Source organism: Dendropsophus ebraccatus, chromosome 5, assembly GCF_027789765.1.
Source record: "Dendropsophus ebraccatus isolate aDenEbr1 chromosome 5, aDenEbr1.pat, whole genome shotgun sequence".
Lineage (NCBI taxonomy): Eukaryota > Metazoa > Chordata > Amphibia > Anura > Hylidae > Dendropsophus > Dendropsophus ebraccatus.
The window spans coordinates 147,318,835-147,336,714 of record NC_091458.1 but is presented as its reverse complement, the minus strand read 5'-3'; the positions used below and the strand labels follow the sequence as shown (position 1 = coordinate 147,336,714).

At 43.6% G+C, this 17,880-nt stretch overlaps 1 protein-coding gene across 5 annotated transcripts in view; it reads left to right on the top strand.

The window, feature by feature from the left end:
* The first annotated feature begins 445 nt into the window (after positions 1-445).
* PTPRU (protein tyrosine phosphatase receptor type U) overlaps positions 446-17,880 on the top strand; it is a 111,565-nt gene continuing 94,130 nt past the window's right edge. For 4 of the 5 annotated variants that reach the window (XM_069971572.1, XM_069971570.1, XM_069971569.1 and 1 more), the window contains exon 1: positions 446-689. In XM_069971572.1, the coding sequence (XP_069827673.1) occupies positions 602-689 (88 nt within the window). In that variant the 5' untranslated portion in view covers positions 446-601. The remainder of the gene's footprint in view (positions 690-17,880) is intronic. The other variant, XM_069971571.1, reaches the window with a different exon arrangement.

Here is a 17,880-nt window from a genome sequence, read left to right as displayed (position 1 = left end):
CGTCATTAAAATAGTATCTGACGCTGCGAGAAAAATCTTCAGTTTATTTAGCAAAAAATTTAAAAAAATCGAGATTTAAATCGAGAAGCATCCAAAAAAATTTAAAAATGGAGATTTTATTTTTTTGCCATATTGCCCAGCCCTAGCCTAACACTGATATCTAACACAGATCATAGTAAATCACAGTTACTTTATGAAAGATAAGACTGGGGAGGTAAGTATGGCACACAAAGGGTCGCAGCTTCTGGTGTCTCTGCCCGGGAGCCGCAGTTACACACGCAGACAGCGAATCATCGCGTCCACAACAAGCTGCGACATCGATCCTGATTCTGTAGCTGCGCTTCCCCAGAACCGCCAGCAGATGTCACTATTGCTCCACGTTCCTCCTTCGTCCACCAGGGGGCAGTACGGGCACTTTTCTACTTGGAGCCCATGACGTCAGCCCTGATACACTGAGCTGGTCTGACACTCCGCTCCACTCTGCAACTTTCCCGTGGCGGAGCAGGCAGGAATGAAGAGGGGGGAGAGGAGTATGTGGTGATAGAGGGGGGAGCCTACAGCTTGGACCGCAGGGGGCAGAAGACTAGACTGAGACAGGAACATGGAGAAGTTCAGAATGTACCCCAAGCTGTCCCTGCTGCTCCTGGTCGCCCCCCTGTGCTTCCCCCTGGAGACTGAGACTCCCACAGGTCAGTGACTGGTTGCTGCTGCTGTTCCTCCCCCTTCACTCCCTCCTTCCCCTCAGTCTGACTCTTCTCCTCCTCCCCTTTCCCCCTGGTCACTTCTTGCACCTCTCCTCTGCACCTTTCTTCCCTCTTTGATGCCTCTTCTCCCCATGTTGTTGTCCTCTTCTTCCTCTTCTTCCTCCTCACTTCTCTCCCTATCTTATAAACTTCCTGCCCTGATATTAATCCCCAGCCCTGCTGTTACTTATCCCATCTGTTCTACTACCCCCCTGTAATCCCCCAGGCCTTTCTTCTTGTCCCATTCTCCCCTTTCTTTTGTTCCCTTCCTCCTCCCTTCATGTATTGTCACCTTCCTGGATGTGGAAGTCTGATTCTTTACAAGCTCCTTTTTGTTCCCCTAAGGCATAGTTTTCTCTTCAGTCACCTGAGGGGGCCATGGGCGGCCAGGGTTATGGAGATGGGCTGCTAAACCCACCTAACCACTAGAACTAGATGGATAGAACAAGATATAATAGCAATAGATAGAACAAGATATAACTATAGGTAATAACAATAGATAGAACAACAAATAACTATATATAGATAGAACAAGATAGAACTATATATAATAGCAATAGATATAACAATATATAACTATATATAATAGCAATATATATATATATAACTATATGTAATAGTAATAGATATAACCAGCTATAACTATAGGCAATAACAATAGATAGAACAACAAATAACTATATATAGATAGAACAAGACAAAACAATATATATAACCAGATGTAACTATATTTAATAGCAATAGATAGTAACAAGGTTGGAAGAAGACGAGAGTCCATCATGTTCAACCTAGGGAGACCCTACTGTGTTGATCCAGAGGAAGACAAAACCCCTATCAGCCAGATAGATATAACTATATGTAAAAGCGATAGATAATACAACATATAACTATATATAATAACAATAGATATACATATATATATATATATATATATATATAAAATAACAATAGATATACCCATATATATATATATATATACAAACAATAGATATACCTATATATAATAATAGATATACCTATATATAATAACAATAGATATACCTATACATATGATCACAATAGATATAATAGCCCGCCTCCTGTCTCTGATAAGTTTTCCTATTCCGATCCCAAATTCCCATTCCCCCCAATGACAGTGAATCCCCCATCTGCCGGCACTGACACAGAGACACAATTGTTGCCTTCCCGTCCACGTCCATCCCTGACCTCATCCCGCTGCCACAATCTATCAATGTTTGTTTGTTTATTTCTTCCCTGACTTTCTTCTTCCGTTCTTTGCACATTTGTAACACATTGTATCGTCCGGCGTCATCCCCGCTCCTGTCAGTGACGTCATCATCACATCCTAGAAAGTCATCGTCCAGTCAGTGGAACATCTCCTTTTCCTAGGACATTACTGAGGAATTTCTGTAGCTAGGAAGCTGGATGGCCGTTGCTGCACCATTCCTGCACGGCCATTTCTTAGCCTTATACCCTGCTGCTCAGAGTCCTCTGTATCAGTCACACCTGTGGATGTTCTTTGCCCGTCACTGCCACCTGGTTTCTATGTGATCATAGCCCCACTCTTCTTTACACCTTTTATTCTCTATGGTATAATCCAGGGGTAGAGAACCTTGGCTCTCCAGCTGTTGTACAACTACAACTCCCATCCTGAAGGCTTTCCAGGCATGATGGGAGTTGTAGTTTTACAACAGGTTCCCTACCCCTGCTCTGTGGTATAATCCCCCAATCTTTATTGCTTTGTCCTCTTCTCCTCTCATCATCTTTGCACTTTTTCTCTATTACACGTCGGCACTCACCACCTGATTCTTCACCCATTTAAAACTTCCCATCACCCCTGTCTCCTGCACTTGCCTATTGCTTCTCTTTCTGTATCTTCCCCCCCTCCTTCCCCTCCTCCACACCTTTATTTCCATAATCCTTTTCCTCCTTGCTATTTACGCTTTAACATACCTCCCTTTGATGTCCTCCCCCCCCCCCCATGGTGGATAGAGGAGGGGTATGTGCTGCGCCTGGATGCTGGAGATCTCATTGAGGCGACCTGTAAAGTTTGACTCGGTGACGGAAGGGTTTTTACATGTTTATTAATTAGCCGCTAATATTAATAATTGATACGACTTGTTTTTTTAGCTGACACAGGGAAAAATAGGATCTGTGGGGACGGATAAGGATAGAGATTTATGATGCGATGTAAATATATTGTAAGACGTCATAGAACAAACAACGGTTACAGATGGTGGTATTAAAGAGGTACTCCTGCCCCCAAAAAATATATATTTTTTTTCAAATCATATAGATTTGTAAATGACTTCTATTTAAAAATCTCTAGTCTTCCAGTACTTATCAGCTGCTGCATGTCCTGCAGGAAGGGGTGTATTCTTTCCAGTCTGACACCGTGCTCTCTGCTGCCACCTCTGTCCATGTCAGTAGCAAATCCCCATAGAAAACTCTCCTGCTCTGGACAGTTCCTGATATGGACAGAGGTGGCAGCAGAGAGCACTGTGTCAGACTGGAAAGAATACACCACTTCCTGTGGGGCATACAGCAGATGATAAGTACTGAGAGACTGGAGATTTTTTAATGGAAGTAATTTACAAATTTGTATAACTTTCTGACACTAGTTAATTTTTTTTTTGACTGGAGTCTAAGGTAACTGGCAATGTGCATTAAAAAAAATAAAATTATATATATATATATATATATATATATATATATATATATATATATATAAATATAATATATTATAATATATAGGAACCTGTTGCCAAGAAAGGTCAAAGGGCAAATAAAGGACACAATTGTTTTCTATTGAGACAGAGGGGAGAAGACATGGGCACTGGACTTTTGTTGAACTTCTGTTTTAAAGAAGCCATGACTACAGTGCAATGTGTCATGTGACCACCCGGTAACGTGATGAACGGCCGCCAGGGCTCACAGAGTAGCCAGTCAGTATTCCGTTTGCGTCTCCTACTTCAGGTTCTCTTGAGTCCAGTCTAGGGACCGTCTATAAATCCGGCCTATGTATGTGAGGTCCAACCTGTGTAGGATTTACCACCCACAAGGTTTATTACATTGTTACTAATTAAGGTTTGATGTATTGTGGAAGTATTGTTACAGAACAAAGAGCTGGTACACCAGGGGATGGAAGGAGCCATTGCGGGAACACTTCCACCCAGACTCTATTGTTTGTTTCGGCCTGTATCCGGACTGAGTTTAAAGGGATTATCCAGCGAAAATCTTTTTCCTTTAAATCAGAAAGTTATATAGATTTGTAATTTACTTCTATTTAAAAATCTCCAGTCTTCCCATACTTACCAGCTGCTGTATGTCCTGCTGTAAGTTTTCTTTTTTTTAGTCTGACACAGTGCTCTCTGCTGCCACCTCTGTCTGTGTCAGGAACTGCGCAGGTTTTCTATAGGGATTTACTACTAATCTGGACAGTTCCTGACACGGACAGAGGTGGCAGCAGAGAACACTGTGTCACACCTCTTTCTGCAGGACATACATCAGCTGATAAGTATGGGAAAACTTGAAAATAGAAGTAAATTACAAATCTATATAACTTTCTGAGACCAGTTGATTTGAAAGAAAAAGATAACCCCTTAAAAAAATACAGATTTGTGTTCTGATAAAATTGACTTTGCCAGTTGTTTGTTTCAGCAGTGAAATGGTCACTTCTGACTCTGAACCTTCATGTCTAGACTTCTCTTTCTTTTTTCCTGGTGAATAACCTCACTTCCTAAAGAGATCAAAGTCCCTTCTCTCTATAGAGCCACTTTGTGACTGGCCGGTCCCCTCTCATTAGTGTCATCATTAATGACGGACCAAAGGTCCCCTTGTGCGGCCGTTGTGATGTGCCTGTCCTTACATGCGGGCACATTGCACCTCGGCAGTATTGATAATGCCAGTGGCCATATTGATCGGTGATCCATAAATGCACTGAACATATGGTGCTGCACGGGGAGACGGTGCCAGCTTCTCTATGGATAAATCATCGTCTGATGATTCTGTGGAATACAGGGGAGATTATGTTAAAAAATATGTTTAACATGAAAACAATGGGGGAGATTTATCAAACATGGTGTAAAGTGAAACTGGCTCAGTTGCCCCTAGCAACCAATCAGATTCCACCTTTCATTTTCCAAAGAGTCTGTGAGGAATGAAAGGTGGAATCTGATTGGTTGCCGGGGGTGACTGAGACAGTTTCACTTTACACCATGTTTGATAAATCTGCTATGTGTTATATCCTGTGCTGTACATGTATTAGGTGTATTATATGTTATATTCTGTGCTGTACATGTATTGGGTGTATTATGTGATGACAGGCCTCGCACCATCCGAGGTGTTAGCAGCGGGGCAGAATGATGCCACCAACCTGACAGCGTGATAACAGGGATTAATAAGATGAGCTGGTAGCATTGAATGTCATCGGTGTTATAGTTACTGGACTGGAATATTGATCTGTTCTTGCAATTAACACTCTAGTATAATCCCTATAAAGTTGAATTAAAGGGGTACTCCAGTGGAATTTTCTTTTTCTCTTTCAAATCAGCTGGCGTCAGAAAGTGACAAAAAATACCTCTGTCCCTGACATGGACAGAGGTGGCAGCAGAGAGCACTGTGTCATACTGGAGAGAATACATCACTTCTTGCAGGACATACAGCAGCTGATAAGTACTGGAAGACTGAAGATTTTTTAATAGAAGTAAATGACAAATCTCTGGCACTTTCTGATACCGGTTGATTTAAAGAAAACATTTTTTGCTGGAGCATCCCTTTAATGTGTTTAGCTACTCTCTATGGAAGGGGTAAGGGAACCTTGGCTCTCCAGCTGTGCATAACTACAACGCCCATCATGCTTAGACAGCCAAAGCTTTAGCTTTGTCTGTCCAGACATGATGGGAGATGTAGTTTTGCCACAGCTGGAGAGCCAAGGTTCCTACCCTGCTCTATGCATATGATGGGCAGATCCTTGTAATGTGCCTGAATTCCTTACGCCAAGTCTTCTGTGAGGATCAGGCGGCTTGTTTCATTGTTGTGAGATTAATGTGGAAGATTACACGGAATTCCAGTCCCCCTATACACGGAGTGCGGAGCCTCTATTAACATCTCACTACAACTTGTTTGAACAGGCACAGGGGGTCTGAGGAGGGAGACAAAAGACTGCTACAGTCTCAATGGAAGGAAGCAAAAGTGCAGGTCGCTGGTGGAGATGGCGGGGTTAATAAAGAGACGGTGCTGGAGGCAGGTGATAGGGTTGTACCATGACTAGAGGCTGGAGGAGCTCTGCTGTGGTTCTTAAAGGGATTCTGTTATCAGAAAATAACTTTATTAGAAAATTAGAAAAAAATGTCACCATAAATTCTTAAAAAATATGTTGACAATATGACAACAATGGGGGAGATTTATCAAACATGGTGTAAAGTGAAACTGTCTCAGTTGCCCCTAGCAACCAATCAGATTCCACCTTTCATTCCTCACAGACTCTTTGGAAAATGAAAGGGGGAATCTGATTGGTTGCTAGGGGCAACAGAGCCAGTTTCACTTTACACCATGTTTGATAAATCTCCCCCATTGTTGTCATATTGTCAACATATTTTTTAAGAATTTATGGTGACATTTTTTTCTAATTTTCCATTTTTGTATCTACATTATAAAATAATCCTAATATCTTGCAGTTTAAAGGGGTACTCCAGCGGGAGGCACTTTTTTGCTGGGACCGGGGAGGAGATGGCCGAGGGAAAAGATGTCCACTCACCTCCCTGGTTCCAGCGGCGGGTCCCGCATAACGGCGCTCCGGTGCCCGGTTCCCGGCTGCTACCGGGTGTCTGACGCAGGCCCGAGACGTGACGTCTCAGGTCCGCTCAGCCACTCAGTGAAGGAGGCGGGATCCAGGACATCTTTTCCCTCGGCCACCTCCTCCCCGGTCCCAGCAAAAAAGTGCCCCCACGCTGGAGTACCCCTTTAAGCTAAAACTAAGCTGGGACTTCCTGTTGTGTCTGTGGTGATAATAGGAAGCTGCTGTAAAGTGATCTGTACAGCTTTGCAGCATCATGAGACACTAGTAGATAGAGGAGACCATAGCAGCTTTCTGTGGAATGACCGCTACAAAGGTCACAGAGCGCGCTCAATTATGTTTCACATTCATCTGAAGGTAACAGACTATGGGAGGCATTTATTAAGTCCGGCGTTTTTTACGCCGGACGTAAAAATACCCCCGCAGCTCCGGCGCTACGGAGATTTATGTAGAGGCGGACTGCCTCTACATAAATCCCGTGCGCGCCGTTGCGCACCGCCGAAAACCTACGCCAGCTGAGGACTGGAGTAGGTTTTCGGCGTACATTTTGGCGGAACGGATGATAAATCGCGCGGACTCTGAGTCCGCGCCCTCCGTTCTGCCCACTTTCCGCCCCCTTTCCGCCCCCTGGCGTACTCGGCGGAAAGTGTCGATTTGCGAATATTTTATTCGCAAATCGGCCATTTGCGTATAAATAAATACGCAAATCGGCACTTTCCGCCGAAAATCATCCGTTCGCCGGATGATACATGTGGCCCTATGTCTATTGTCTGTGTCCATGAGTCTTGCTGTAAAGCATGTCACTAAATGCTGTTAAGAACAGCCCAGGCAATATGGCCGTTCCATAACAATTCACAATTCAGTTTTTCAGCTTTTCCATTTTGATAACAGAGAAGCACAACCTAGCGGTTCCTTCATACTTCCCATTCATTTCATTAATGGAAAAAACGCTCATGGAAAATTCATGCATTTGTGTGGATCCATTTGGATCTGTTTTCGCATTGACGTCCACATTTTTGTGTATTACGGTGTGGTTTGCAATTAAGCTCCATTCACTTCAATGGAACTAATGGGCCTATTACACGGGTCGTCTAGAGGAGCTCTCAGCGCTCGTTTGCTCCTCGTTCCCCGCTCGCTGCCGCCGCTATTCAGCACGGCTGCAGCGAGTGGGTGAGTGCGGGAGGGGCGGCCCGGGGGATCGCTGATCGTCCGGGCAGCCCATAGGATATAGCAGCGTCTGCTGCCGACGCTTCTATTCAATGAAGCGACGGCAGCAGATCGCTGCTATATCATATATCATATAACATGTTGAAAAACAAACGACTGCAGCATCAGCCGACATGAACGATGTCGGCTGATCGTTGCACTCTATTCCACGGGACGATTATGGTCCGTAGGGGCCGATATCGGCCGAATACGAACGATAATCATTCCGTGGAATAGGCCTTAAGATAGGGTCCATTTACACAGAGGGATTATCTGCCAAAGATTTGAAGCCAAAGTCAGGAATGGATTTGAAAAGAGGAGAAATCTCAGGCTTTTCTTTATGACCTGATCTCAATTTATAGTCTGTTTCTGGCTTTGGCTTCAAATCTTTGGCAGACAATTTGTCAGATAATCTTTCTGTGTAAATGGACCCTTACAAAACCTGCACCCAAACTGGAGACAAGAGGGGTAGAAAGTGGCCATGTTTTTGTAGCGCTGGATAACTAACCCCTTTAATATGAACGGAACTGCTCATGAATGAGACAAACACAGGTGTGAACATAGCCTAAGGCTGGACAAATCACAGAAGCCAGGTAAATGATACATCTAGACATTTCCTGCTGTTACCTGTTCCTGTCCACAGACGTTGTTATGGCTGCACTACTGAAATCATCTGATCGGCTTCTGGGGTGATTTTGCTATTCTTGCTGTAGGCAGAGGAGGGCTGTACGTCTGCTTTTGGGGTCTATATTTTATGCCCTATATCAGACATATATGGTATTGATGGTAGTAGCTACTTTCATAGGAAACAATAAAGTTAAAGGGGGTTTTCTCCTGAAGAGCAGAGGTTTCCTGTGGGGATTTGCTGCTATTCTGGACAGTTCCTGACATGGACAGAGGTAGCAGCAGAGAGCACTGTGTCAGACTGGAAAAGATACACCACTTTCTGCAGGACATACAGCAGCTGACAAGTACTGGAAGATTTTTTGATAGAAGTAAATTACAAATCTCTGGCACTTTCTTGCACCAGTTGATTTGAAAGAAAAAAATAATTTGGTGAAAGAAAGCGGCTGCAGCTCTGTGGAAATTTCCACCTTAAGGGTATAAACCCACACACCGTATACACAGCGTATTTACTGCTGCGATACGCAGCGAATACGCAGCAAAAACGCAACAAATACGCAACAAAAACGCAGCAGATTAGATCTAAATAACTGAACTCAGCATTAAATCTTCACCATCAAACTGCTGCGTATTTGCTGCGTATTTGTTGCGTATTTGCTGCGTATACGGTGTGTGGGTTTGTACCCTTAGGGTATAAACCCACACACCGTATACGCAGCGTATTTACTGCTGCGATACGCAGCAAACACGCAGCAAATACGCAGCAGATTAGATCTAAATAACTGAACACAGTATCAAATCTTCACCATCAAATCTGCTGCGTATTTGTTGCGTATTTGTTGCGTATCTGCTGCGTATACGGTGTGTGGGTTTGTATCCTTAGGGTACAAACACACACAGCATATACGCTGCGTATTTACTGCTGCGATACGCAGCAGATACGCAGCAGATTAGATCTAAATAACTGAACACAGCATCAAATCTGCTGCGTATCTGCTGTGTGTGTTTGTACCCTAAGGGTGCCTTCACACGTACCGTATCTCTGCGTTTTTATTGCTGCATTTTTTACATGAGCATTTTGATTTTCACATGATTTCATGTGAAAATCAAAACGCGCATGTAAAAAACGCAGCGTTAAAAACGCAGCGATACGGTACGTGTGAAGCTACCCTTAGGGTAAATTCAGACGGGAGTTTCACGCATGAAATCCGCAGCTAATCCGCAATACACGTATTATTATTAATGCGTGTATTGCAGATTAGCTGCGAATTTTGTGCGTGAAACTCCCGGTGGATCTGCCCATGTGAATTTACCCTTAGGGTATGTGCACACTGAGTAATTTTGACGAAAACTCGGTCGCGGAATTTTCAGCGCGCGCAGGTCTCTGCCCGTGTCATAGACTCCATTCTATGCACGGGCAGATTCCGCCCTCTGTCCAAAGAATGAACTTGATCATTCTTTGGACAGATGAAAGAATCCGCGAGCGGACGCAAGCTCAGAATTCTGCGACGGAGTTTCCGTCAAAATTACTCACTTTGCATATATCCTAGGGGTATGCTCACACTGAGTAAAATAGGCAAAATTCCGCGGCAGAGTTCCGCCTGCCTCAGTGTGCCATAGCCCGTCTATGGGAGAGCGCGCGCTCCTCCGCTGCCGCCGCTCTCTGCTCAGAGAAGTGACATGCGCGCACTCTCCCTTAGAGATGCTATGACACACTGAGGCAGGCGGAATTCGACGGCGGAGAATGTGAACATACCGTAAAATTATAGCCAAAAAAACAGAGGGGGAGAGTTATCAAGCATGGTGTAAAGTGAAACTGGCTCAGTTGCCCCTAGCAACCAATCAGATTCTACCTTTCATTTTCCAAAGAGCCTGTGAGGAATGAAAAGTGGAATCTGATTGGTTGCTAGGGGCAACTGAGCCAGCTTCACTTTACACCATGTTTGATAAATCTCCCCCATAGAGCGCAGCTGTCACAGAACTCCTGCATGCTTAGCCAGACTTTGCTTAATAAAGTGGAACACTGTAGGTTTACAAACAATTCGGTTCTGCTGTCAGCCATCACCGTTCCCTATAATCTCTGCCACAGACGCATCACAGCCGACGGAAGACAAAAGGTTAATGCTGTCTGCACTGAGTGATCCCGCTGACTCTTCAGCTACGCGGACCAGACGCTTTGGGAAACAATAGGAACCCTGATAATCCCACAGACTGCAGCCTTTTAAAATCCCCCCTATTGTGGGAACTGGGGCAGCGTGTGTGCTGCAGGTTGGGGGGGGGGGTCATAGCGTCTCAATTTCTGGTGACAGACATGGAAGGACAAAGGAAGCCTGAAGAGCCTAAGGGCCGTGTCGTTTTCACAATTCACGGCCTGGATAATTTCACCTGAAGATTTTTTTTGTTTCCATTTCTGACTGACTTCCGAGTATTTAAAGGGCTGGTTCATTTATCAGCTGCTACATGTTAATTAGAAGGCATACAGTATATTTCCATACCAGAGATATAGGTTATACTAGTAGGAACTTGGGAAAGGTGACCCGTGGGTGACTATGAGGTTTACCTATGTATACATGATAAGATTGTTCTATGGTACGTCCCCAAACCTGTTTCCTAGCTCGGCTGACTGAAGCCGGGGAAGATCCTGAACTGTAGTTTGATAGGATAATGGAGACATTTGCACCCCCATAGTCGATAATGTACTGACCGTAGGGACTGGCCGATGGCCCCTTATTTCTCCCTTCAGGGGTCAGCAAGGATCCATGTAGGATTTCATCCTGTCCAGGCATATTGGTTTCCTCTTGTTAAAGGGGAACTATCAATGAATCTAATGCTGCATTTTGCACGATAACGAATTCGAACGATAATCGTACATGTAAACGCAGCGAACGATCAAACGACGAACGAGAAATAGTTCATTTTGATCTTACAACATGTTCTTAAATCGTCGTTCGTCGTTCGCAAAAAAATTTGTTCGCCGATTTAACCTATGTGCGGGATAGGCTTAAGCGATTGCAAAACTATTTTCCGTACGATATATCGTTCCGTCAAAACGCTGATCGTTATGAAAAAAAAAATTGTTACTTCGAAATCGTTAATCGTTAATCGCTTTGTGTAAGCGCAGCATAACCGGCTGATATCTCCTTATTGTGCATGGGGCGCTGAGGATGAGGGTATGTCTCTTACCTCCATCCTCAACGCCATTCCTTTGGACTTTTCTAGGGGAATCCTTTGTCAGGGTAAGGCTGTTTGGAGCCCTGATCTGTGCCGATATGCCCCCAGCTGGCCTGTTCCTTCCAATGATTATAAGTGGAGCAATCAAAAACAGTAGCAAATCCCCAAAGAAAACCTCTCCTACTCTGGACAGTTCCTGACATGGGCAGAGGTGGCAGCAGAGAGCATTGTTTTAGGTCCTCCCTGTACCAAGCCTCCTGGTGACAACACATAGAATTTCCCCAGTCATCATTGTGCAGGTGTGGTTTCATTTAGCCAATATTTTATGTTTCTATTTGGGAACTGTTAGTTTGGGAACGGTGGTGACCTCTTTACAACACTCCTATGGCAGCGGCTTATCTTACTGAGGACTGGGCAGTTGAATTTCAGCGGCTCAGTCCTTAGATCTAACGGCATCAACAATTACCAAATTAGCGGGTGTGGGCAACATTTATCTAATGTGTTTGGCCAGTTTAATGGTGCTTTTAGACGGAGCGATAATTCGCAGGATCGCATGATTAACGATTTTGAATGAACAATGTGTTTAGACGGAACGATACATCGTACGGAAAAATCGTTTTGCGATCGCTTAAGCCTATCTCACACATAGGTTAAATCGATGAACGACTGTTTAGACGGAACGATTTGCGAATTTTTTGCGAACGAAAATTTAACATGTTGAAAGATCAAAATGAACAATTTCTCGCTCGTCGCTTGATCGTTCGCAGCGTTTACACATACGATTATCGTTCGAATCCGATCGTTATCGCGCAAATTCGAACGATAATCGTTCCGTCTAAAAGCGGATGTTAATGCAGCTTTTTAAAAAATTTTTTATCCTCATCTACCACAAAGTAATGTTTGTTTAGGGTGCATTCACACTTACCGGATCCGCTGCTGATTTTCTGCAGCGGATCTGCAGCGGATGCGGAATCTGTCTGGAATTCCGGATGCAATGCATTGCAGCAATTGTTCATGCAGCCCTGGCCGCATGATTATCGAGCTGTGTGAATAGGCTGAATAAATGAGAACAGATCTAGGTCGTCTAATATGCCCTTAAAGTATTTGTACCATTAGGTACATAGTTTTCTGAACGGTGGCAGTGCAAGGATCCCAGTAGCGTGATCATTTTTTTAAAATGCTGCCTGGTTCTTTTGCAGTGCAGCGGCCCAGCTCTATGCACTGAGGACAGGTCCGCCACCCCAAGTGTGATAATATCCCCGCCCCTCTGTGACACGGGTGGCTCTATTGATTTTAATGGAGCCGCTTGCAGGGGTATATGGTCCGACTGGGGGGGGGGGGGCAGGCACATGCCCAGTGCCTATATCCAGGCCGATGTACGGCAAAAGAACGGCGCAGAGCACGGGAACCATCAGTTTTAAAAAAGGAATGTGCCACTGGAATCCCTGCACTGGCACCAATCGCGCCATGCGCTTTAAGGGTTTGTGCTGGTTTTAGTTTTGTTTTCTATATGGACTTCTCCTTTCAGTTACAGTTGTGCTTTGACTCCTGTTTCTGTACTTTATGAAGCCAGACACTCCTCAGGTATAGGATGGTTCCTAATTGAGAGTTAGCAGCTGCAGTTCTGCTTACAACTTAAAATCACAGACACAAACAGCTGATGTACGTATCAGTAACATAAGTTGGGGAAGCGCCCCCTTTATTGATTTGTGTTAACTTTTACAGACAAAATATGGGGCGTTACTACTCATACGCAGGGTATTCAAGTGTTGCAAACTTTAACATATGCATCAGAGTTCCTGGAAATTATCATTGTGAGCGAGAGTTGACATTCCTTTCTTCCTTCCAGACCATCTTTCTGTCATGTTCTGATCATCTAATTCAGAGAGCTGCATATATTTATATATAGTCCCATAGGTCACGACGGCAGCAGGTAAAATCACATAACCTAGCCTTATCAAAAGGCATATTGCTTTGAGTATTTTTTTTATCCATCAATGTTTTCCTTGGTCTTCTTCCATGTTTTTCTTTTTATAAGTGACAATATTTATAATGTTTCTAAGTGTATACAGCCCATGTGGGACTCGACACACGTGGTCACCTGCACTGAACACAGTCAGTATGAACACAGCCCAAGGTGGCAGCTGCACATTATACATTACATTATTTCAAAAACCCAGATGCAAGAGGTTATTAATAATACAATACAATAATTTTTACATTAAACAAATAAATTAAATTAAATTAAATCAATGACGTATGGCAGCAGCAGCGTTCTGACCTATGGCGGGTCCGGCGATCAGGCGGCACTATTAACACGCCGGATGCTTTGAACTGTCCCATTGAAATCAATGGGATCAGTTCAAAGATGCGTTTCCCTCCTGCTCTTTTCTACTGCATCGGAGGGAAACACCGCCAGATCGCCAGATTAGTGTAAACCCGGCCTTACATTTACACTAGCTAGATAGAGAGATATAGAGACAAGGAGAGGCAGGGTTATAGAAGGGACAGATAAAGAATAGTGTGAGGGTAGTAGTGTAAGCTGTGTAGCTGTGAAATAACTGTATCAGTACAATCTGTCCACAGTTCTTCTGGGTGAAGTTAACCCTGTAAAGCTCCTGTCAGACAGAGTATTAGAACATACCACCTGACATAGCCTGCCAGGTGCTTCGCAGGGTTAACTTCACCTAGGAGAGCTGTGAACAGGGGCGGATCACTGGCATACAAGGACTCATCCACTGCTGTCCACTGCTCTCCTGGGTGAAGTTAAGCCTGTGAAGCACCTGCCAGGTTACGTCCGGTGGCCTGTTCCAATATGGCCTTTATTACACGAATAACCATTTTGACGGTGTGTGAAAATAGACTTACTTTGTTTTCATGTCTCTTTAGAACCACCTTTGATTATTAGTCTTCACTCTCATTTTTTTGCTACATAAATTTTATACATATTTTAATTATGGCTTATTTGAACCGTGAAAACTTATTAACATATGAAAACAGCTATGAAGTATACAATGTTTTCTACAATAAGTATACAATCATTTACTTATATAGACAATACAATCTTAATAAAAGGTGGAGCTTTGCTTTTCAGCTAATCTAATGTTCACAGATGAACACTTCTAAGCGTTCACATCAGGTGTTTAACAGAATGCACAGCAAACTATGGCTGGGAGTATATTTTGATTTTCTTTCTTTTTTATGTTTTTTTTGTTGTTGTTGTTGTTTATAACCCAGTGTGCACATAAAGTACTTTTCCTCCATTAGGATCAATAATACTGATGTGAATGTCTGTCTGCTTTACGATCATGAACAGAATAGTATATTAGAAGATAGTCGCCTACTGTGTGCAGATGACAACAATGATTTAAATTATTTCAATAGGAAAGAATACATTCCTATATTGTGTGACTGTGGTATTTCAGGGATTTTCCTTAGGCTAATAGGGTAATAGGGTAATGACCATATTTTCTGGAAATTAAAGCATGTAACTGTGTGACTTTTTACGAATATTATCCTCAGTCTGTTGGGTTAAAGGGGCAATTTGGAAAAAAAAATATGTTTTCAAATCAACTGGTACCAGAAAGTTATATAGATTTGTAATTTCAATCTATTTAAAAATCTACAGTACTTATCAGCTGCTGAATGTCCTGCAGGAAGTGGTGTATTCGTACTAGTCTAACACAGTGCTCTCTGCTGCCACCCCTGTCCATGTCAGGAGCTGTCCAATACTGACACCAAATCCACAGGCACTAAGGTCTGAGGTGAAAGACATCCTTAGGGTGCCTTCACACCTACCGTATTGCAGCAGAAAATCCGCTGCGGATCCGCAGCAGATTTAACTAAATGAATGAACACAGCATTAAATACGCACTGTCAAATCCGCTGCGGATCCGCAGCGGATTTGTAAGTGCGGATTTGATGCTATGTTCATTCATTTAGTTAAATCTGCTGCGGATCCGCAGCGGATTTTCTGCTGCGATACGGTAGGTGTGAAGGCACCCTTAAAGAGGTTGTTCAACAAAATATTTTTTCTTTCAAATCAACTGGTGCCAGAAGGTGTCAGAGATTTGTAATTTACTTCCAATAATAAAATCTCAAGTCTTCCAGTACTTATCAGCTGCTGTATGTCCTGCAGGAAGTGGTGTATTATCTCTAGTCTGACACAGTGCTCTCCGCTGCCACCTCTGTCCATGTCAGGAACTGTCCAGAGCAGCAACAAATCCCCATAGATAACCTTTCCTGCTCTGGACAGTTCCTGACATGGACAGAGGTGGCAGCAGAGAGCAGTGTGTCAGAATACACCACTTCCTGCAGTACTCTCTACTGCCACCTCTGTTTGTGGCAGGAACTGTCTAGAGCAGTAGCTAATCCCCATAGAAAACCTTTCCTACTCTTCAGACTGGAAAGAATACACCAATTCCTGCAGGACAAACAGCAGCTAATAAGTACTGGAAGACTTAAATAAAACTAATTTATTGATGTGTATAACTTTATGGAACCAGTTCATTTAAAAACTTTTTTTATTTTTTTTTCCCTCTTTTAACTCAGCAAGGGATAAGTAAGCAGAGAGGAGGCAGTGGAGGTAGGAATCAGGTACAGAAAGGTATAGAAAAATGTGGCATAAGCCGTGCTTTGTGCAAAAATGTGTGATCCCCCCCCCCCCCCTACTTTTATGCTTTCTGGACAGCGTTTCTGAAAAGTGTCCAGGGCTTGCGGAGGGGACATGGCCTCCTGATGTCTGGCAGATTTAATATAACTTACGCCAGTAATCTATTCCAGCTCATTAGCTGAAGTGGACATCTAAGTGGATGGTGCATGAGATGCACCCAATTTCTTAAAGGGGTACTCCGGAGAAAAAAAATGATTAAATGGTAACCAACTGATGTCAGATTTGTAAAGTACTTCAAGTTAAAAATCTCAAGTCTTCCAGTACTTATCAGCTGCTATATGCCCTGCAGGAAGCGGTGTTTTCTCTCCAGTCTGACACAGTGCCAGGGCCGGTTTTAGACTAAATGTGGCCCTGGGCAAAGTTGAAGGTGGGGCCCCATATGCTGAAATATTGTAGCAACAATTTAAGGTCCCCATACATTTTACACTTTTGTTGGTGGTAACTGCTGCTCGTGGTGGGTTCGCCCATCAGTGTAAGGTGTATGGGGCTCTCTGGACAGTCTGACAGATGACATCAGTGGACATAGGGGGTCGGACTTGATGGAAAATCAACACCCAACCTCTTTGTTGTCAGAGAGATAAGCCACCATCAGATCTGTCTGGCTATAGCTTATCCCTCTTATAGAGGACACAGGAACACTCATCTGTGCCGAACATTCCTGTGTATGGGGAGGACGGGGCCGGATGGGAGAGAGAATTGTCAGCTGAAGGATTGTTCAGCCAGCAGCTACTGAAAGTGTACGGACAGTATAAGGGCCGTACTACACGGCCTGATATTCCGTAGAAGTGAGCGCCAATCTAGTAGAATGGAGCTCGCTTACAGAGCCAACCACATGGCTCAATTATTGTGCAGCAAAGGCTGTATATATATAATCTATCATTAGTGATGTCTGTGCAGCCCTTGCTGTATATAGTAAATAATTAAGATATATATATATACTACCTGATCACGTTCCCTGGTGTCCTCAGGCCTTGTCTGTGGGATCCTCCAGTCACCGCAGCTGCAGCTCTCACTTCTAGTCCCCTCTCTGAGGTGACAGGCCGCTCAGGCAATCACTGGCCGTAACAAACAGACAAAGCCTGAGGACACCAGGAACATGATCAGGTAAGCAACAGCTTTATTATTTTATATGCACATCAGCCAATGATTTTTAAACTTGCCAAAAGAAAACGATCAGTTGATGATTGTTGTCTTTATTACACAGAGCGATATCGTCCGGATTCGAACAATTTTCGCTCCTTGTATTAGGGCCCTTATTCACATTGAGTCAGTTCAGAAGGTTACATGCCAGGACTGCCGCTAGTGTACATGCCGGGACTGCCGCTACTGTACATGCCGGGACTGCCGCTACTGTACATGCCAGGACTGCCGCTACTGTACATGCCAGGACTGCCGCTAGTGTTGTAAACACAAGAACTATTTATATGAATTGTTTTAAAAAATAAATTAAAAAAAATCACTATATCAGGACCAAATATTACCTCCAAACTGTTATTGAAGAAAACACACTATATACAGGCCAATATTACTACCATAGAGTGACCACAGCGTAATGACTCTATATACAGACCAATATTAGAACCATACCATGACGCCACATAAAGACTCTATATACAGACCAATATTACCACCATAGACTGAACACCACATAATGACTCTATACACAC